Source organism: Mustelus asterias, chromosome 20 (assembly GCF_964213995.1).
Source record: "Mustelus asterias chromosome 20, sMusAst1.hap1.1, whole genome shotgun sequence".
NCBI lineage: Eukaryota > Metazoa > Chordata > Chondrichthyes > Carcharhiniformes > Triakidae > Mustelus > Mustelus asterias.
The window spans coordinates 33,428,487-33,451,045 of NC_135820.1; the positions used below are offsets into that span (position 1 = coordinate 33,428,487).

General features: G+C 42.5%; 1 protein-coding gene across 1 annotated transcript in view; it reads left to right on the forward strand.

Annotated features, from left to right (window-relative positions):
• LOC144508713 (zinc finger protein 335-like) overlaps positions 1-22,559 on the forward strand; it is a 107,615-nt gene that overhangs the window by 16,450 nt on the left and 68,606 nt on the right. The window contains exons 13-14 of the mRNA XM_078237022.1: positions 76-171; positions 12,924-13,000. Coding sequence (XP_078093148.1) covers positions 76-171; positions 12,924-13,000 — 173 coding nt within the window. The remainder of the gene's footprint in view (positions 1-75; positions 172-12,923; positions 13,001-22,559) is intronic.

Genomic DNA, 22,559 nt, shown 5'->3' on the forward strand with positions numbered 1-22,559 from the left:
AAATCATGTGAGTACACAATATAATCCTTTGCCCTGTGAGATGATCCATCACCTCTCTACTCCATTCTTTTTCAGTGAACATCTACTTCCTGCAAACAAAGTACTTCTGGAAAATGACCCGGAATTATCGGATTACTTTTGTGGGATACATCAAGAGTAACTTACTGAATTGTAAATAAAATCTCAACCTCAGGAGCAACATTATCTCAAGGAAAATTTGTTGCTTAATTTAAAGTGTTTACATTATTCTGTCACATTTTGGGATCACAGTATAATCTTTTGGTTCTCTTCTGATTTCAATTTTACTGGGTTTTGGTTTATTCTTGAAGGATGAGAAATCTGTGCCATACATTTTACCAAGGAGAGATGCTGAAACTGTAAAACCCAGTCAAACTGAATCTGCAATTGAATTAAATGGTTAGACTGTGACTGGCATGGCAGTATTTTTTAAAAATTCATCACATGTAAAAGATAAATTAATTGACTTTTTTTATTACATGAATCGTTATTCAGGCTGAGTCAAAGTGCCTGCTGGACACCTAAATGTATAATTCTGTTTGTAATGCTCACTCTACATGCAACTAACATTAAGTTATAACAGTGTGACATTCTCTGTGAGGCATAAACATTAAGATGCAAATCCATGTGGATGGGATCTAAGATATAAAGAAGGATGCACACTGATTGTCACTGGAATACATTTGCTTATTCTGTTATTACCTGACATGTAATGGGCTTAGGAACAACAATGTAAGAGGGCTCAAATATGTTTTTCTTAAAGATAATGGAAAAACATTATCCCAACGGCAACCCAACCATCATTGTTTATTCCCAATACAGATACTTTTTATATCTTAAACAAGATTTATTATTTATTCTAATTTCTATGTTTATTTTTTCTACTTGGGAACAATTTTTGGATAGATTTTGCTTGGATGTTTGACATTATACTGTTGATCGGTATAATGGACAAATGCATTGCAATGATAGTCATGCTGTTTATGCATCTCACTGGTGTTACTCCACATTGGTGTGCTTACAACCATTGCCACTTCCAGCAATCATATCATCAGATAACAAGTAAAAATAATAGCAAAATATCTAACAATCTGGCCTGATAATCACTGCTTTGCTTTGATTGCACTGGACTTGGAAAGAGGCCTTACTCATATTACCACCTTGACATCTGAAGGACCCCTGCACAACTCGCATTGGCTGTTAGATTGTAAAGGTTGAATATTTGGATGTTGTTCTCTCTCCTACCACTGATTTTCATCTCAGCATGGAGGGTCGGACAGCACCCTTTGGTTCATTGTTTCTGTAACTTCCAATGTAGCTTTCCTTTACCACAATAGTGTTATTAAAATGCTGATCATGTCCAACAAAATTTAGTCTGCATATCCATATGGTGCTGACATTTCATGCATAGTTATTTTTGGGTTTTGTTTTATTTGTGATTACTGAGTATAACATCCCTTGGACGTAAAAGAATTTCCAAGCAACACTTTTCATGCTTTTTAATATGAATTAATTTAAAGTTTAAACAATGTAATTGAAATTAAATTATTTTAATTTTGAATGCTTATCATCTAATAAAGCACTTGTTGCACTCCACAATGTGTTTTTCTTGATAATTGTGCGCTTGAATCATGATGTATATTCTTCAGACCTAATCCATCACTCTTGCTGCTTTTTGCTGCTTTTTACTTCTTTTCTCTTTACCCCGCCAAGTTCCCTCTCCTATTGTCATGCCTCCTTTCACTTCTCCACTCTCAGGTACTCTCCCTCCCAATTCCCTCTCTCAATCTTCCAATACTCTTTGAACTTCCTGCCCACTTGCTGTTTTCCCAAGTTTCACTCTCTCTTAAATACCTCTACAGATGCCCTCCTTACCCCTCTTGGCAATCTCCGAGGGGCTCTTTGAGGTACTTGGAGATGCTTCCTTATGAACAGTAACCCCAATTGCCTCATTCTACTCTCATGTCAACCTTTTCTCCCAGTAGACCCTCTCGGGGCTGATCTTGCCAATTCTTTTCCCACCCAACTCACCCCCTCTTACTGCTGACCCCATACACTTTTCTCTCACCACCTCTCTGTGCATCTCCCTCCAGAATGTCTGTTCACTAGTGAACAAAATCCTTACCATCCATAATGATGGTAGCATGGTGGCACAGTTGTTCACACTACTGCCTCACAGCTCCAGGGACCTGAGTTCAATTCCAGCCTTGTGTGATTATCTGTGTGGTGTTTACACATTCCCCCTATGTCTGCAAGGGTTTTCTCCGGGTGCTCCAGTTTCCTCCCACAGTCCAAACATATGTAGGTGAGGTGGATTGGTCATGCTAAATTGCCCCTTAGTGTCCAAAGATGTTAGGTGGATTAGCCATGGTAGATGCATAGGACTATGGGGATAGGGAGGGGTGTGGGCCAGGGTAAGATGCTCTCTTGGAGAGTTGGTGAAAAGTTGATGGAACATAAAGAACATAAGAAATAGGTGCAGGAGTAGGCCATCTAGCCCCTCGAGCCTGCCCCGCCATTCAATAAGATCATGGCTGATCTGATAGTGGTTTAGTTCCACTTACCCGCTCGCTCCCCATAACCCTTAATTCCCTTATTGATCAGAAATCTATCTACCCGTGACTTAAACATATTTAACGAGATAGCCTCCACTGCTTCAATGGGCAGAGAATTCCAGAGATTCACTACCCTCTGAGAGAAGAAGTTCCTCCTCAACTCTGTCCTAAACTAACTCTCCCTTATTTTGAGGCTGTGTCTTCTAGTTCTTGTTTCCTTTCTAAGTGGAAAGAATCTCTCTGCCTCAAACCTGTCGAGCCCCTTCATTATCTTATATGTCTCTATAAGATCTCCCCTCAGCCTTCTAAACTCCAACGAGTACAGGCCCAATCTACTCAATCTCTCCTCATAAGCTAACCCCTCAACTCCGGTATCAACCTGGTGAACTTTCTCTGTACTCCCTCCAAGGCCAATACATCCTTCCGCAAATAAGGGGACCAAAATTGCACACAATACTCCAGTTGCGGCTTCACCGGTACCTTGTACAATTGCAGCAAGACCTCCCTGCTTTTATACTCCATCCCCTTCGCGATAAAGGCCAACATTCCATTTGCCTTCTTGATCACCTGCTGCACCTGCAAACTGAGTTTTTGCGATTCATGCACAAGGACCCCCAGGTCCCTCTGCACAGTAGCATGTTGTAATTTTTCACCATTTAAATAAGTCCATTTTACTATTATTCCTTCCAAAGTGGATAACCTCACACTTGTCAACGTTATACTCCATCTGCCAGATCCTCGCCCACTCACTTAGCCTATCCAAATCTCTCTGCAGACTTTCCGCATCCTCCACGCAATTCGTTTTCCCACTCATCTTTGTATCATCCACAAACTTTGTTACCCTACACTCGGTCCCCTCCTCCAGACCGTCTATGTATATGGTAAACAGTTGAGGCCCCAGCACCGATCCCTGCAGCACGCCACTAGTCACCAACTGCCAACCAGAAAAGCACCCATTTATTCCAACTCTCTGCTTCCTGTTAGATAGCCAATCCTCAATCCACGCTAACACTTTACCCCCAACTCCGTGTACCCTAATCTTCTGCAGCAACCTTTTGTGAGGCACCTTATCGAACGCCTTCTGGAAATCCAAAAACACCACATCCACCGGTTCCCCTCTGTCAACCGCACTCGTTACATGGACCGAATGGCCTCCTTCTGCGCTGTATAGATTCTATGAAAAGTCTATAAACCTACTGTGGATGATTGCACCAACATTATGGCATTAACAACAGTCTGGCTGAGGGGTAATGACAATTTCTCCTTAATGAAACCTCCCCACCTGCCTATATTCTCTACCACCTGCATTGTCAAAACTATTGCAGTGGCAGTTTTCCACTTCTCATCTATTGCCTAACAATACCGCCCCATCACCACAATTCAGAGCCACATATGCTGCCTCCTGTCCCAGTGGTCGTCAGTGCACAGATGCCAGGGAACCTCAAAGTTTCAAAAACACAAGAGGATTTCTGCCATGATCATCTGAGCAATCAGGACAGGGATTTGAGCAGGCTACCTCTAAGGCTGCTAAAGCCACAGGGTTTTTGCCACATAGCAGTAGTAGAGAAGAAGAGAAAGGAAGAGTAATTGTAGTTGTGCAAGAATATGCATGTTTAATATTGTGTTTGATTATTAACTTTCTGTTCAGTTTTTCTGTACAATAAAATGTATTTATTTGCTCCATTTTCCTATATTGTCTGTTCCTGCCTGCTGCCTGACAAGTGGCCTTCTGTCCTGAGAAGAGTGAAAAGACAAGGGGTCAAGGCAAGCAATAAGTGAGGGTGAAATTGATGAATTGTTAACTGTGAAATTGTTTTGTGCTGGAGTTGAGGAAGCAAAGAGGATACATTGAATCTTGATTGAATCAGGCATCCTGGGTAGCTGAGTCTCCTGGTATTGCCACGACATCACACCTCCTACTCAGCTGAAAAGACAGAGTGCTCAGTTCCTTTACTCCTCATGACGCTTCAGTCTTCATTGTTGCACTATGATAAGCAATGCAAAGCAGTCCATTATCATTTTGGAATCCCTAGTTGGTGCATAATGATGAACACTCCCAGTTCTATTGAGGCACCTGAAATACATCCTCAGCATCCTGATTGTTTGCTCTACGATAACTCTGGTGGCCAAGTGGCTGCTATTATATCGCTCCTTGGAATCATTTTCTGCACTTCTCAATGGAGTCATCAGCCGTATTTATAGAGGGTAGCCTTTGTCTCCAAGGAGACACACTCTACTCTGAGAAGATCTCAGGGCAACTTAACTGGCACGAAGTGGGAGCATCATTGCAGATCCCTGGATATCTGGTATAAACACAATCTCTTTGTGGTTGGAGATGAGCAAAACACTGATGGAGTCAGTTAACGATAATTCCAGGATGATCTGGGGATGCCTTGATTGATGCATGGAATGATTCCTTGGATCTGTGGGAAATCAGCCAGTGGCAAAGCTAGGTGTCTGCTCATTTTGACTGCCCTCACCAGTTGAGAAATATGCATTAGTCCCTGGCTTGGCAAAAGTGGCAGCAGTCACCTGGGTACATGTGAGTAGCCGATTGCAGGTCCCTGAAAGGAGCCAGGGGTGAAGAAATTAAGGGTTGTGGTGACTTTGACAAACATTGGCAATGCATGCCCACCTGTTTCACTTGGCAGGAGGAACTCTTTCAGGAGACTGCAAATGTCTGGAATCACCAGGCAGGAAAATCTAAGCCTCCTGAGACGCTTCTGCACAGTCATCTGAAGGAAGCTGGTTCTCTAAGACAGGGGTCTCCAAACTACGGCCCGCGGGCCACATCCAGCCCGCAGCGGGTTAACATCTGGCCCACAGCCAGTGGGGCGGGACGGGATTCCCGCTGCCGAAAACACTCCCGCGTTCGGAGCCCCGCCGCTGACTCAGGATCCGGACGCAGGGATGGAAGCCACAGGCCGGACATTTGCTGCCGCTCCGCGCGGTGTCTGATGGACCCATGGGAATCCCCGCCCTCTTTACCGGCCTATTGTCCAATCAGAGGTGCCGTCCTGTGACTGACAGTTCATTAAACGAATCAGCAATTGAGTCATCTGTTATCCAATTGTCGCTCTGCATTGACTGAGTGCTTTATCCAATCCGTAAGCTCCAGCTGTCTGAAATGAGCGAGAACAATGACAATGATGGCGGCAATTCAGTTATGGAAGGAAAAAAGAAAAGAAAAGAAAAGTGGACAGTGAGTGCCGCCTGTTTAATGAAGAATGGGGTGTAAAGTACTTCTTTGTACAAGCAGGTGATAAAGCCTTGTGTGTCATATGCAACAAAACTGTTGCAGTTTCGTAGGAGTACAATGTACGTCGGCATTATGAGACCAAACATGAACCAAGTTATTCCCAATTCACAGGAACACAGCATTCGGAAAAATTTGAATTAATGCAACGCAGGTTGCTTTCCCAACAAGCTTTTTTTACGCAGAAGATAACTGAAAATGAAGCTTTAACCAGGGCCAGTTACAAACTAGCTTATGTGTTGGCTAAAAGAGGAAAGCCATTCACCGATGGAGATCTCATCATAGAGTGTATAATGGAAGCAGTGGAAGAGTTATGCCCAGAAAAAGCAAATCTGTTCAAAATCATCAGTCTTGCGCCAAATACTGTTGCTCGTAGAATTGAGGATATAGGAAGCAATATATTTCATCAAATTGCAGACAAAGCAAGAAATTTTCAGTTGTATTCTCTTGCACTTGATGAATCGACTGATGTGTGTGACACATCACAACTCCTAGTATTCATCCGTGGCGTCGACAGTGAATTTAATGTGACACAAGAATTAGCATCAGTGCATAGCATGAACAGCACAGTAACTGGAGAAAACATCTTCAAAGAATTGCAAAAAACTGTTAGAATATAACCTGGAGTGGAATAAACTGCAATGTGTGACAATTGATGGAGGAAAGGTTTGGTTGGACAAATCACAAAAGCTTGTGAGGTTGGTGGATTCTCAAAGCCCATGTTTCTGCATTGCATTATCCATCAACAAGCATTGTGCGGACAATATGTGGATATGTCTTGCGTTCTGAAACCTGCTGTTTCAGCAGTGAATTTCATTCGATCTCATGGGCTTAATCATCGCCAGTTTTGTGAGTTTCTGAAAGAAACTGATTCTGAGTTCGGTGATTTGCCTTATTATACAGCAGTTCAATGGCTTAGTTGTGGAAAGGTTCTATCACGGTTCTTTCAGTTCAGAGAGGAAATTGATTCCTTTCTCACAGAGAAGAATCGACCCGAACTACTTTTATCAAACACTGACTAGCTTTGGAAATTGACATTTTTTGCAGACGTGACAGGCCATATGAATCAATTGAATCTGAAGTTGCAAGGTGAAACAAATTTGATTTGTGATCTATTCGCACATGTCAAGGCATTCAGGGCAAAACTGATGCCATTTCAAGGACAGCTGAAAGTTCATAACTTGGTTCATTTTCCATGTTGTGAAGCAGAATTCCTTCTTCATTTGCAACAGAAATCATTAAGGACTTGCAAAAACAATTTCAAGAACCATTTTCTGATCTTGATGGAAACACAGATGAAATAAAGCTGTTTCAAAATGGCTGCAATGTTGAAACACTCCCAAGTCAGTTTCAAATGGAAATTATTGATCTCCAATCAGATGACATGCTGAAAGTCAAGTATAAAGAAGGAAATCTGACCCAATTTTATAAATCTTTGCAGCCTGAGCAGTTTCCAAATTTGAAGCGATTTGCTTGTGGATTTGTATCAGTTTTTGGTACAACGTACCTGTGTGAACAAACATTTTCAAAAATGAAGTATGTCAAGTCCAAATATTGAGCAAATTTATCTGATGAGCATTTGAAGTCCATTCTAATAATTGGCTCCTCAAGCTTGAAACCTCAGTTCAGCAATATTTTGAAATTAAAAAAGCAGTTCCATCATTCCCATTAATTTTGTGCAAAACTTCATGATTTGTTGGTTATGATTGAAAACTCCAATTGCCAGAATTGTGTAGAAAGGTGAATTTATTTTTGTTCGACCTTTATTAATGGTTCAAGTTTATTTTGAATTTTTTTGCTTTGTTTTACTGAAGTTCTTTCTTGGGACGTGTTTATTTTTCTTAGTGTGTGCCACAAAATTGGGCAAATTCTCATTTCAAGTAAACATTTGTAAAATTTCAGTAAATAAAATTAATTTAAAAATGAATAGCCTGCTTTTCTCATCTGCAGTTAAGTAATTGATTATTTTGTCAGAGCGTTTGCTAATGTTTGACATTTTTACTCATTATATATCATTTCTCAGTGTAAGCACAGCATTGTTTCTTTGTAATTGTCACATTTCTCTTCTGTTCTGAATCATATCATGCTGATTACAAAGATGATCCAAATAAAACTTATTCATTCATTTAAATTTTATTCATTCATTTATAAAACTAATTTTTTTTCTTTGGCCCCCGAAAATGTGTAAAATATGCGATGTGGCCCTCGTACTGAAAAGTTTGGAGACCCCTGCTCTAAGAGTAAATGCTGTGTGTGTGTGTGTGTGCGTGTGTGTGTAAGAGAGAGAGTTGTGGGAGCATGGGGGGTTGGGGGGTGGTGGGCATAGGGGTGGTGGTTGAGAAGAAGGCAGCTGCTCCTGCCACTGCTGTGCATTTCTTTCACCTAAGGTAAAGTCATATAGGTGACTCTCAGGCTGAACTGGAGGTTAAGCCTGCAGAGTGTAGATCAAAGACATTGGACTCCAAAGTATTAGAAATCATCATCAAAGAAATCAAAGCACATTCTCAGAACAAGTGCAGTAACTGAAAACCTTTGTCCTCAGCAAGGAAGCAGGTGTGAACTCTCGTTATTTAAAGGATTTCCTGCTCGTTCCTTGTTCAACCTCTATTCTCCCCTTGATTTCCCCAGGGAGTTACAAGAAGTCCAGGAAACCCTTGGATACAGTTAATCCTGAGTTACTGCAGCTCTTAATAAGAAATTTACATATTATAATTGCCAACCTGCCTATCCGAAAGGCAATGACATAGGTAGAACTAGGAAAGGGATTCTGCATAAAGAGTATGAGGAGCCAGGCACTAAATTGAAAAGTAGAATCTCAAGGGTAATAATCTCTGGGTTATTACCTGAGTCATGTGCAAATTGGCAGAGGACAAATAAGATTAGAGAAATTAATGTTTGTCTCAAAGACTGGTGTGGGAGAAGTGGGTTCCGGTTTGTGGGGCATTGGCACCAGTATTGAGGAAAGTAGGATCTATACTATTGGGATGACCGACATCTGTGCCAGAATTCTATTGCCCTGCCCATCACAGAATTGAAGCGGGCATGGGGCAGACAACGGGAATGTCCGTTGACCTTGGGCGGGAACTTCTGGTCTCGCTCGAGCGAGGCCATAAAATCCCACCCCTGATCTTTGCTACGACTGGTATTCTAGTGAACCACATAACTAGGGAAGTATAGAGGGTTTTAAACCACTTAGAGATCAAATTTGGGAAAATGCAGTAAATCAAAGAGTAGAGACAAGCTACTCTTTAAACTGGAAAAATCAGATGGGTAAAGGTAGTCCAACTGAGGAGTTCATAGAATGTTTCAGGATTGGGTTGCCTAACAGTCTAATTTGATCCCTTGCCCCCAATAATTTGTTTAAAGCCCTCTTACAACTTAGAACACCAGATTATGCAGCCACCAGAGAGCAGGCTATACTAGACTTGGTATTGTGCAACAAGATAGAATTAATTAATAACCTCAATGAAGGCACTTCTGGGTAGTTGCAATTATAATATGAGTGAATTTTGCTTTCAGTTTCAGGGAGAGAACAGTGGGTCCAAAACTAGTATTTTAACTTTAAATAAGGGCAATTATGTGGGAATGAAAGCAGAGATGGCTAAAGTGAACTGGCAAATGAGGTTAAGGGAAAAGTCAATAGAGATTCAGTGGCAGACATTCAAAACAATATTTCGGAGTACACAGAATAGATATATTCCAATGAGAAAAACAAATTGCAAGGGGACGACCCACCATCCATTGCACAAAGACAGGTGGCAGATCAGAAGATTGTACAAAGTATAAAGAACAGCAAAGAATGACAAGAAGATTAATAAGGAGAGAAAAATGAAAGTATGAGAGAAAGCTAGCTAGAAATATAAAGATGGGTAGTAAGAATTTCTATAGATATTTAAATAAGAAAAGGGTTAACAAAGTGAGAGTTGGTCCCAAGAAAGTGAGTCTTTGGAATTAATAATGGATCTTAACATCTGTCATAAGGGAAATGTTAGAAGTTATTGTTAAGGATGTTACAGCAGGGCATTTAGAAAAAATCAAGGCAATCAGATAACGGTAACATGGTTTTGTGAAAGGGAAATAATATGGCAGTCAATTTGTCGCACAGTCAGCAATCTGATGACTATCAAAAGATTGATAACGACCCTGCTTTTTAAGTGCTGTTGGTTCAGAGAAAATTCTAAAAAAAGATGCCATAGGACCTCTTATGGCAGCTACACCTCTGGTGGTGTACCACACCCTCAGCACTACGGTCAGTCTTGGTTATTTACTCAAATCATCAGTGGGACTTGATCCCTTAGGATTTAGATGAGAGTGTGCTTACACTGGGATATACCTGATGCTTTCAGTTCCTGTTCACTGGATTGGGCTAACAGCTTTTGTTAAGGGCAAAATTAGGCAGCAGATAGGAGATAAGACAATTAAATTACGTCTTTGGTTTTCATATTTTCTTTGGTTGTTGATGGAAATTATCAACATAAATGACTAGTCTATCCATGCCATAATGCACAGAAGTGAAAAACCTTATTGGCTGGGCATTTGCTTGGAAATTAACATCGTGTTTAATGCATAATGTAATTCACCTCACAATTTGCAGTGTGGAAAATATGCAGCATGGAATGTGAATTGTCATAACTGCCATACAGTACAATGTCTGACACTTCACGTTGCAGAGCATAATTTAGACCTCACTATCAAACAGTCCCCGGGTTTCAAGATATTGTTCCATTTGCACTGCTGAACAAAAATTGAACTCAACAATAAGTTAGAGCTAAGTCTTAATGACATAAGGATCCTGATAAAGGAAAGATTGTATGTCCCTGTAAACTAACTCAATCTCTCCTGTTAAGAAGGGGAACACTGAAACTGGAGTTTCATTCCTAGATATTGTTTTTTCTCTTACTTTCCTGCCCTGCCTCATTTCTCTAACTTAATCCAATCTTTCTATTTCTCTTTCTGTACCCAATTTGTGTTTTTTTATTATCGCTCATACGATGTGAGCTATTCTACCAAGACTAACATTTATTGTCCATTCTTGATTGTCCTTGGGAAAATGGGAGAGGGGTGACTGTTTGAACCTCTGCAGTCCATACGGTTCAGGTAATTCCTCAGTGCTGTTAGGAAAGGATTTCCAGAATTTTAATCTTGCAACAGTGAAGACACGACAATATAGTCACAGGCCAGGATGGTGTGTGACTTGATGATGGTGGTACCCCCATGCGCCTGCTGCCTTTCTTCTTCTAGGTGGTAGAGGAAGATGCTTTCAAAGGAACTTTGGCAAGCTGTTGCAGTCTAGCTTGAAGATGGTACACACTGCTGCCACTGTCATGGGAGTGAATATTTGAGTAGGTGGATAGGATGCTATCAAGTGTGTTGCTTTGTCTTGGACGGTGTTGAGATTCTTGCCAATTGTCATTTCTGAACTCATCCAGGCAAGTGGAGAGTATTCCACAACATTCCGGACTTGTGCCTTGTAAATGTTTTATCAGGAAGTGAGTTACTTTTCACAGAATTTCCAGCCTTTGGCCTGATCCTGTAGCCAAAGTATTTATACAGCTGGTTAGTTAGGTAACCCCGAGGTTGTTGATGAATCATATTCATCAAAGGTAATGCGTCAGGACTCTCTCTTGATAGAGATGGTCATTGTCTGGCACTTCGTGTCTGCGTGACATGAATGTTATTTGCCACATATTAGCCCGGTGTTGTTCATGCCATGCAAGTAGGCATGGTATGCTTTAGTATCAGAGGAGTCGAGAATGGTACTAAACTTAGTTCCTAAAAATAAGGTGTTAACATAGTGAAGCTACAACAGGGCTACATGCATGATAAATGACAGAAGTAGCATATTATAAAAAGAGCTAAGTGATTCCATTGCCAATGGATCTAATCAAAGCTCTGTACTCCTGCCAAATCCAGTTGCAATTGGTAGTGGACAATTATACAACTAACCGGAAGAGAATGCATTACAAACATCTTCATTCTCAATCATCAGAGAGGACAGTTAAAAGTTAAAGACTTTGCTATGGGTCTAGAGTCACATATTGGTCAAACCAAGTCAGGATGGTGGTTTCTTCCCTAAAGGACATTTGTAATCCAGATCAGTACTAAGGCAATATGTTAGTTTCATGATTATTGTGACTGACACTAGGGCCGGATTTTACCGGCCCTCCCGTCATGGAAATTGGAGCGGGCGAGGGGCGGACCATGGGGAGGTCCATTGACCTCAGGTGGGATTTTACACCTTATATTTTTAATCTAGGTTTGTAAATTAATGTAAAAATTTCTGCAAGCACTGTGTTGGAGATTTGAAATCTCTTTGAAGCATTGGTCTGGATTACTAAATTTGTCATATTCCCTTCTTTGTTATTGCTGTATTCTTAAACCTCCTTGGTTTGGGAGTGAGAGCATTGGTCCTGTCATCCATCAAGGTGCCTGATGTCTCATCAACCTCGCTGCCTTGGCATTTCCAGCAAATTGACTTTGCAAAAATAAAAATAAAAATTGCTAATGGTCGTGGTAAAAAAAAACTAATGGGATGGGGGGAAAGCCCTCTATTGATGTTCTGCTTCAACAAATACTGGCTCAGTATAATAGAGAAAGAGGCATTTGGTCAGGTGGCTCTGCATTTGACACTGCTGCTGCTCCTTTCACCCTGGCCCCCCTGTGGAATCAATGTTGTAGCATTCAGGCTAGCGATCTCTGACGTCAGACGCACGGTACATCCGTGACGTCAGACGAACAACACGCACATGACGCCAGGCGCAACGTACGTCAGGAGTTTTTCCACCGCGGCCGCTTCACCGACTAAACCCACCCCGGCTAAACATGTCCACATCCGCACATTTACAAAAAAAGGTTCTCCGAATTTCCTTTCAGATCACACAGGGGACACAATTCCAATCGCTTCCTCCCGAGTCTAATTAACTGTGTGTGGCATAGGAGAGTTTCTGGGTTGGTTGCCGCTCGGTTCCGAGCCTCCCCTTTCCCCAGCTGCCAAAGCAGGTCCTTGCGCTCAGGAATACAAAAGAAGGCCCAGTGGGTGCTGCGGCTGGGGTGGCGACATGGCGTCTTCCCAGATTGCCGTCTTGTTTGTGTAGCTTTGTCAGCGGCCGGAGGACAGCGGCGCCGCGTCGGCAGTCCGGCATTTCTCGCTTTCCGCAGCGCCGGAGTGGAGGTGAGCAACGGGCGACCGTTCGGGAAGCAGGTTGCGGGCGAGGCGCGGGAGGCGAGGCCAAGGCGGCCTGACGGAGCGGGGCCTGAGGGCCCGGGATCACCCCCTCCCCCTCAATAGGAGCTCGGCTCAGTGCCTGAGTGGAAATGAGAACAGGCAGAGCGGGGGGCAGCACGGGGGCAGAGAAACAGGGAGAGGGTGCATGTGTTAGGTAGGGAGAGGGTATATGGGTGAGGGGCACTGGGTTAGGTAGGGAGAGGGTATATGGGTGAGGGGCACTGGGTTAGGTAGGGAGAGGGTATATGGGTGAGGGGCACTGGGTTAGGTAGGGAGAGGGTGCATGGGTGAGGGGCATGGGGTTAGGTAGGGAGGGAACTGGATGAAGGGTGGAGAGAGGGCATGGGTGATGAGTGGTGAGGTGGTATGGGGTTTGGGGGCACTGGGTGGCAACGTGGGACAGTGGTTGGGACTCACTGGGGTGAGGGAGGGCAGTGGGTTGGGCTCTGACTGAGGGCTGGGGGAGTGAGGAGTGCAATGTGGTGGACACTGACAGTAAGGGGGAAGTTTGGACAAGTAAGGGTATGATGGTCACAGTCCTGATACACTACATGCTATAGGTTTGTTGTTGACCGTTTTTTGATAGCTGCTGCTGTGAGGCACTAGCACACACGATGGGTAGCAGCTAGAGCGCAGAGTGGACAGTTGATAGTAGAAACAGGAAGGCAACAGCCAAACAGAACAGTATTGTTTAACAGAAGTGCCACAGACAGCAGCTTGAATATATACTTTATCAGGCAAGTTACAGTAGAAGGTGTATTTGTAGGCAAAGAAGACTTAGAAATCATAGAAACTCTACAATGCAGAAAGAGGCCATCTGGCCCATCGAGTCTGCACTGACCACAATCCCACCCAGGCCCTACCCCCATATCCCTACACATTTACCCGTTAATCTCTCTAACCTACGCATCTCGGGACACTAAGGGGCAATTTTAGCATAGCCAATCAACCTACCCTGCACATCTTTGGACTGTGGGAGGAAACTGCGGAGCACCCGGAGGAAATTGTTGAAGATTAATAGAAAATCACTTTTCACCAGGGTAGCACTTGTAATTAGATTCTCCTCAGATGGTCTGCTTTGATCATTCATTTTCAAGTTTACACTTTATATCTGTGAAAGCAAATTGAAATTTCGGTTTTGTTTTCAAAGCCAATTGCATTCAGTAGCAAGTTAGTTAAACTTGAATTGTAATCCTGACTAAGTCCTGTTGCCTTTGTCCAAGTTCAGTTTAGTCTAATGTTCCTGGCTGTTGCATAGCTTTTACTGGAATATTGCAAAAAGGCTGCCAGGAATGTCACTGTCTGGGTAAAAATTCTACAAACTGCACATGTGTGGCAGCTGATCCCTGACCAGAGTATTGTGTATAAGGAGAAGCTTATTGCCTCCTGGGTAACATTATACTGTGAAGGTGGTGTTGGGACCACACAATGCCATGCTGTATTTATTTCTGCTGTGTCTTTAAAAAATGTTGACTCGGTTTGAGTGTAGAAATTTCTGGAAATCTGCTCAAACATATAGGTGGCAACCACTCCCTGTCATTACACTGCTAATTACTATTTACTAAATTTATGGTTTGCTGGATTATGGGGCCCTTGAAGTTAAAATTTTGGGTTGGGTGTTGAGCAGTGTTGGCTACCAAAATGATGACAGAGGCAATGGGCTAAAGTTTATAACATTGAACACAATGTGAATAGTTTATCAGCAATGTTAATGCTACTAGTACAGAAGGGTTGAGAAATTTAGCATTAAATGCAGAAATTAAGCCAACAGGCTAATGCCTCTCACATTTGCAGTTGACTTGTGTTCAAGATCTGTATTACATTGGAGTGATAATATTTGAAATTTATGATTATGGTAAATTCAATAGCAACTTTCAAAAATTGAAATATTTGAAGGTAATATCTTTGTGGGGCTATGGGGAAAGAACAGGAGTGGGACTCATTGAAACTGGCATAAGCACAATGGGGCTGATTGGGCATTGTACTATAAGATTTGGTGATCGATAGAGACAAATAAACATTCTTTTATGCAGCTTGTGTTTATTTTTGAGTCACTTGGATCGAAATAGATTCTATTTAACATTAGAATGACTGTTGCCCAGACTTCTGCAAGTCAGAACTATCTGGGGGCTGACTGCATAAGCAACGATCTCAACTGCAGGTGGTCAAATGTCCCATTTCTATGAAGATTTTATTCACTGCCTCTGAGAAGACAGACAAAGTGAAACAATAAATGATAACATTTTGGTATCAAATGGACAGAACGGTAAAGTCTTGGTTGCAGCATTGGAAATAAATGGCAAATTTGGTACAATAAGTATTGAGCCACTGAAATAACATGTTTGAAAGTTTACATTGCATCCAATGTTTTGGGAAATTGAGTCAGAGGGATTTCAGATGTACAGTATGTATCATAAACTGATTTACAAGTTGGATGGGATGTGAATGCGATGCAGGGTATAATGGATTGCATTGTTGAAACATTTACACATGGAAATTGTTATGTGAGACAAGATGTTTCTGCGACAAACACAAATTGGTCACATTTCAAATATTTGTTGCGTTTAAACCTTGATGGGATATTAGAGTGAGCTCTCTTTCCTCCAACTGTATGCCCAAACTTCTGCAACTGCAGTTACCTGCAGAACCTGGACCTATGCTGCCAAAACCATCTGTGACCACCTGCAGCTGAAACATGGTTTTCCTTTCTCCCACTCTTCCAGAGTTTTTGATTTGATTTATTATTGTCACATAGAATCATAGAAACCTAACCGTGCAGATGGAGGACATTTGGCCCATCAAGTCTGCACCAACAACAATCCCACCCAGGCTCTATCCCCGTAACCCACATATTTACCTTGCTAATCCCTCTAACCTACGCATCCCAGAACTTAAGGGGCAATTTATCATGGCCAATCCACCTAACCCACACATCTTTGGTCATAACTAGGGTGTAGGGAAAGATCAACTTAACATAAGGTAAGTCCATTCAAAAGTTTTATTTTGAATCCAGATGATTTTGGCCATTCAGTGACTTGTAATTGTACAGTGCCGTTAACAGAGGAAAACCTATCATGGCAGCTCACAAAGTGGGACACCTTCAGTAGTGAGTCAAGAATTTAGGAGGGTTAAAGAGTTGGTGAGAAAAATGAGATGTTTGGAGGGTCTTGAAGGTAGAGCAGAAAATGGGAAAATTCCAGAATGGAGACCCAATGTTCCAAATGTGAATTAACTAATCTTAAATGAAGTACATTACCAAGAAAAAATGATTATAACTAGAAAAACCACACCCATTGATTTTCAGTCAACCCTTGTTCTGTGTCTGATTTACGTGTGGATTCATGTTTCATTTGCAGCCTTGGCAATGTAATAAAACCAACAGCTGTGATTGGGAAAGCTAGAATTCACATGATGTTTCCCATTTTGCTTCAAAATATTTTTAATTTAAAGAAGTAAGCGTGATCCCTGTTACTCTTTATGGCAAATCATAGAATCCCTGCAGAAAGAGGCCGTTGAGTCTGCACCAACTCTCCGACATTTACCCCTGGAGCTGTAAGGCAGCAGTGCTAGCCACTGTGCTGCCCCTCAATGCATTGTCAATTCTTGAACTGCCACATAGAATAGGGAAGTCCCAGGTTCAGTCACTGCTCCGTGCTGAGTCAGCTACAGCAGGGGAGAAGATTACTTGTACTCAATTCTAGTGCTAAAGGCAAAGATTATCCAGGGTTCCTATTCCTGATTACTATTCAGGAACCCACGCAGTAACCCACGAATGTGGCTGTTGGACTCGGCTGTGTTGCAGATTACACAGTTGACTAGCGTGCACCATACTGTTTAGACTAATATGATCAATGATTACTGGGAAATTATATTCTTATTCCTATCAAAAATATCTGTGGCAACAGAAATTGACATCAACAGTGTTTCCTCTGTTCCTGCCCTGTACACTGAAATGAGCATTGGGTGCTCTCTCAGGCCAGATTTCCATTTACAAAAGAGTTGTGACTTGGCCATGGGGAGAGACAAAAAAAGAATTGCTGGTATCACTGCAACTTTCGAATAGATCACTGCAAACATCAAATTTTGGAGCCTAGACTGTTCCTCTCCCTCTGTGAGTCTGCTCCTCTAACTGCCAGTCAATCTTCACCTCTTCTTCCTGGGACCTGTTGCATTGTCACTTCAACATTGAATTGGAATGTGATTTGTTTTTTACAATAAACTTAAACCTTTCAAAATGTGACTGGAACATTAATTATATCATTAGTTAAACTGATACATAACGTTACCAATAAGAACTGCCACATATATACATCTGGAGGACTAGGAACAGGAGGAGACCATTCAGCCTTTAAGCCTGTTCTGTCATTCAACCAAACCATGCTGGTCTGTAATTCAACTCCATTTACCTGCCTTTGTTCTATATTCTTTAATAGATTTGATAACAAAAATCTTTCAGTCTCAATTGATGCTGCATGCACAGCCAGTTGCGGAATGGGTTCCAAAATTCCATGATTCTTTGTGGGGGAAAAAGTACTTTATTTCATTCAAATGAGCTAGCTCTAATTATTAAGATTATGCCCTCCTCAAGAGAGAGTCTATCAAAATGATTCAGATGAAATCCATCTCAATCTCAGCTCTTTATTCATAGCTGGAGATTGCAGAGCCTTTGGCTTTGATCTTTGGGTCCTCACTGTCCACTGGGATGGTGCCAGAGGACTGGAGAGTGGCGAATGTTGTTCCTCTGTTGAAGAAAGGGAATAGAAATGACCCTGGTAATTATAGACCGATTAGTCTTACTTCGGTGGTTGGTAAATTGATGGAAAAGGTCCTTGGGGATGGGATTTACGACCATTTAGAAAGATGCGGATTAATCCGGGATAGTCAGCATGGATTCGTGAAGGGCAAGTCGTGCCTCACAAATTTGATTGAATTTTTTGAGGAGGTAACTAAGTGTGTTGGTGAAGGTAGGGCAGTTGATGTCATATACATGGATTTTAGTAAGGCGTTTGATAAGGTCCCCCATGGTCGGCTTATGATGAAAGTGAGGTGTGGGATAGAGGGAAAGTTGGCCGATTGGATAGGTAACTGGCTATCTGATCGAAGACAGAGGGTGGTAGTGGATGGAAAATTTTCGGACTGGAGGCAGGTTGCTAGCGGAGTGCCACAGGGATCAATGCTTGGTCCTCTGCTCTTTGTGATTTTTATTAATGACTTAGAGGAGGGGGCTGAAGGGTGGATCAGTAAATTTGCTGATGACACCAAGATTGGTGGAGTAGGGATGAGGTGGAGGGCTGTTGTAGGCTGCAAAGAGACATCGATAGGATGCAAAGCTGGGCTGAAAAATGGCAAATGGAGTTTAACCCTGATAAATGTGAGGTGATTCATTTTGGTAGGACTCATTTAAATGTGGATTACAGGGTCAAAGGTAGGGTTCTGAAGACTGTGGAGGAACAGAGAGATCTTGGGGTCCATATCCACAGATCTCTAAAGGTTGCCACTCAAGTGGATAGCGCTGTGAAGAAGGCCTATAGTGTGTTAGCTTTTATTAACAGGGGGTTGGAGTTTAAGAGCCGTGGGGTTATGCTGCAACTGTACAGGACCTTGGTGAGACCACATTTGGAATATTGTGTGCAGTTCTGGTCACCTCACTATAAGAAGGATGTGGAAGCGCTGGAAAGAGTGCAGAGGAGATTTACCAGGATGCTGCCTGGTTTGGAGGGTAGGTCTTATGAGAGGTTGAGGGAGCTAGGGCTGTTCTCTCTGGAGCGGAGGAGGCTGAGGGGAGACTTAATAGAGGTTTATAAAATGATGAAGGGGATAGATAGAGTGAACGTTGAAGGACTATTTCCTCGGGTGGATGGAGCTATTACAAGGGGGCATAACCATAGGGTTTGTGGTGGGAGATCTAGGAAGGATATCAGAGGTAGGTTCTTTACGCAGAGAGTGGTTGGGGTGTGGAATGGACTGCCTGCAGTGATAGTGGAGTCAGACACTTTAGGAACATTTAAGCGGTTATTGGATAGGCACATGGAGCACACCAGGATGATAGGGAGTGGGATAGCTTGATCTTGGTTTCAGATAAAGCTCAGCACAACATCGTGAGCCGAAGGGCCTGTTCTGTGCTGTACTGTTCTATGTTCTATACTTCCAAAAACAGGGACCTCTCTGACCAAAAGCCTACATTTAGTCTTTATTGAATTTGGATTAGAATGACCCAAATTTAAAAATTAATCTTAAAATGCAGTGTGGAAACGAAACACTTGCTTGAAAATAAGTTGGACACCTAAGATGCCCTGTTGTGCCCTCGAGGCAGAAAACATGCATACATGCTAACATCATCAGATTTATACACTGATGAAGCAAGGGCAGAATAGACATTCTTGTGTTTGTATAGAGCCTTTTCCAACCCAGGGCACCTCAAAGCATTTTGCAGCCAACTAAGTACCCCTGAAATGTAGGCCCTGTTGTAGTGTAAGGTACGGTAGCAGTCAATAATATATTCGCCCAAAAGCAACTAAGTAATCATAGAATAGAATCATAGAAACCCTACAGTGCAGAAAGAGGCCATTCGGCCCATCGAGTCTGCACCGACCACAATCCCACCCAGGCCCTACCCCCATATCCCTACATATTTACCCACTAATCCCTCTAACCTACACATCCCAGGACACTAAGGGGCAATTTTAGCATGGCCAATCAACCTAACCCGCACATCTTTGGACTGTGGGAGGAAACCGGAGTACCCGGAGGAAAGCCACGCAGACACGAGGAGAATGTGCAAACTCCACTCAGACAGTGACCCAAGCCGGGAATCGAACCCAGGTCCCTGGAGCTGTGAAGCAGCAGTGCTAACCACTGTGCTAACGTGCCGCCCTATAATCGATAGTGATCAACAATTTTCAATTCACTCAGATTACAAATCTGCCATTGTTTCTCTCAGGAATTGGTCACGGGATTGTGGTTCCTTCTAATATACGTTAAACAGCTGGAATCAGATTTCAGATTCAGCAACCTCATAGCTTGCAGCTGAACACCCATCTCTAAAGTGCTATCAAAAAAAAAATCGGGGATATTAGCGCATGTCTGGAGGCAGACAGATTGTTGCATATGACGTGGGATTTAATTCAATGGCGAGCATCTTAAATTGCTGCAGTTTTTCAAGAAATATGAACCACGATAATACCATTTTAAGGAGGGGCCCACATAAGGAGGAAGTCCTGGAAACATGCATAACTAAATATCGTGGGAGTTCGCAGTGAAGTAAGACTATTATAGATCGCGATCCCTTGATTTTATATACAGAGAAGTGTAGAACAGGTGTAGACCCTCATGCCTGATATGCCATTCAGTTAGATCAGGATTTTGCTATTTCGATTTATCCAGATGAGTATTGAAATCAGGCCTGACTTCCCACCAACCAAAATGGAAATGGCAAAATTATTGAAACTAGTTTGATATGATAATGACCAGATTTTTTTGTTTAGTAATAAGAACATAAGAACATAAGAAATAGGAGCAGGAGTAGGCCATCTAGCCCCTCGAGCCTGCCCCGCCATTCAATAAGATCATGGCTGATCTGACGTGGATCAGTACCACTTACCCGCCTGATCTCCATAACCCTTAATTCCCTTACCGATCAGGAATCCATCCATCCGCGCTTTAAACATATTCAGCGAGGTAGCCTCCACCACCTCAGTGGGCAGAGAATTCCAGAGATTCACCACCCTCTGGGAGAAGAAGTTCCTCCTCAACTCTGTCTTAAACCGACCCCCCCTTTATTTTGAGGCTGTGTCCTCTAGTTTTAACTTCCTTACTAAGTGGAAAGAATCTCTCCGCCTCCACCCTATCCAGCCCCCGCATTATCTTATAAGTCTCCATAAGATCCCCCCTCATCCTTCTAAACTCCAACGAGTACAAACCCAATCTCCTCAGCCTCTCCTCGTAATCCAAACCCCTCATCTCCGGTATCAACCTGGTGAACCTTCTCTGCACTCCCTCCAATGCCAATATATCCTTCCTCATATAAGGGGACCAATACTGCACACAGTATTCCAGCTGCGGCCTCACCAATGCCCTGTACAGGTGCATCAAGACATCCCTGCTTTTATATTCTATGCCCTTCGCAATATAGGCCAACATCCCATTTGCTTGATGTTGCTTGATGAATGAATATTGATGTGGAGATGCCAGCGTTGGACTGGGGTAAACACAGTAAGAAGTTTAACAACACCAGGTTAAAGTCCAACAGGTTTATTTGGTAGCAAAAGCCACACAAGCTTTCGAAGCTCTAAGCCCCTTCTTCAGGTGAGTGGGAATTCTGTTCACAAACAGAGCTTATAAAGACACAGACTCAATTTACATGAATAATGGTTGGAATGCGAATACTTACAACTAATCAAGTCTTTAAGAAACAAAACAATGGGAGTGGAGAGAGCATCAAGACAGGCTAAAAAGATGTGTATTGTCTCCAGACAAGACAGCCAGTGAAACTCTGCAGGTCCACGCAACTGTGGGCGTTACAAATAGTGTGACATGAACCCAATATCCCAGTTGAGGCCGTCCGCGTGTGTGCGGAACTTGGCTATCAGTTTCTGCTCAGCGACTCTGCGCTTTCGTGTGTCGCGAAGGCCGCCTTGGAGAACGCTTACCCGAATATCAGAGGCCGAATGCCCGTGACCGCTGAAGTGCTCCCCAACAGGAAGAGAACAGTCTTGCCTGGTGATTGTCGAGCGGTGTTCATTCATCCGTTGTCGCAGCGTAATTCTTGCAGCTTTTAATTGTAACTTCCTGCTAATACAATTTGTGTTTCTCTAAGGGTTCTTTTTCTATGCTCCTTGCAAAGATCAAGTGGAATAGCAGACTGAAGGTGGCAGGAAAAGGCTCTATACAAACACAAGAATGTCTATTCTGCCCTTGCTTCATCAGTGTATAAATCTGGTGATGTTAGCATGTATGCATGTTTTCTGCCTCGAGGGCACAACAGAGCATCTTAGGTGTCCAACTTATTTTCAAGCAAGTGTTTCGTTTCCACACTGCATTTTAAGATTAATCTTTAAATTTGGGTCATTCTAATCCAAATTCAATAAAGACTAAATGTAGGCATTTGGTCAGAGAGGTCTCTGTTTTCTGTGAAGGCCCTACTCTTTGCAGCTTGCAACAACTTGTTAGTTTTTACATTGAGTAAAACACTTTTATGAACACTTCAGGTTGATAACTTGTCCTGCACGTTCCCAGACATTCACATTTAACTACAACTCCTGAAGATGACAACTCTGCAGTGGCAAAGATATTTCTCTGAGATGCTGATAATGTGCTATGTTTCCAGAATGCTCTACTTTTATTTGATTCCTAACATTCTTTTAATTTATTGGCATATTAGAAGTGGCTCCATTTATCTTTCATGTGATCATACTCATTTTAATAGGAAAGGGTCAGTCTCACTTTGTTTCCTGAGTGCGAAGATTGGAAGTACAAGTTCCAGCCCAGAGGCTTTGCTTTGCACTGT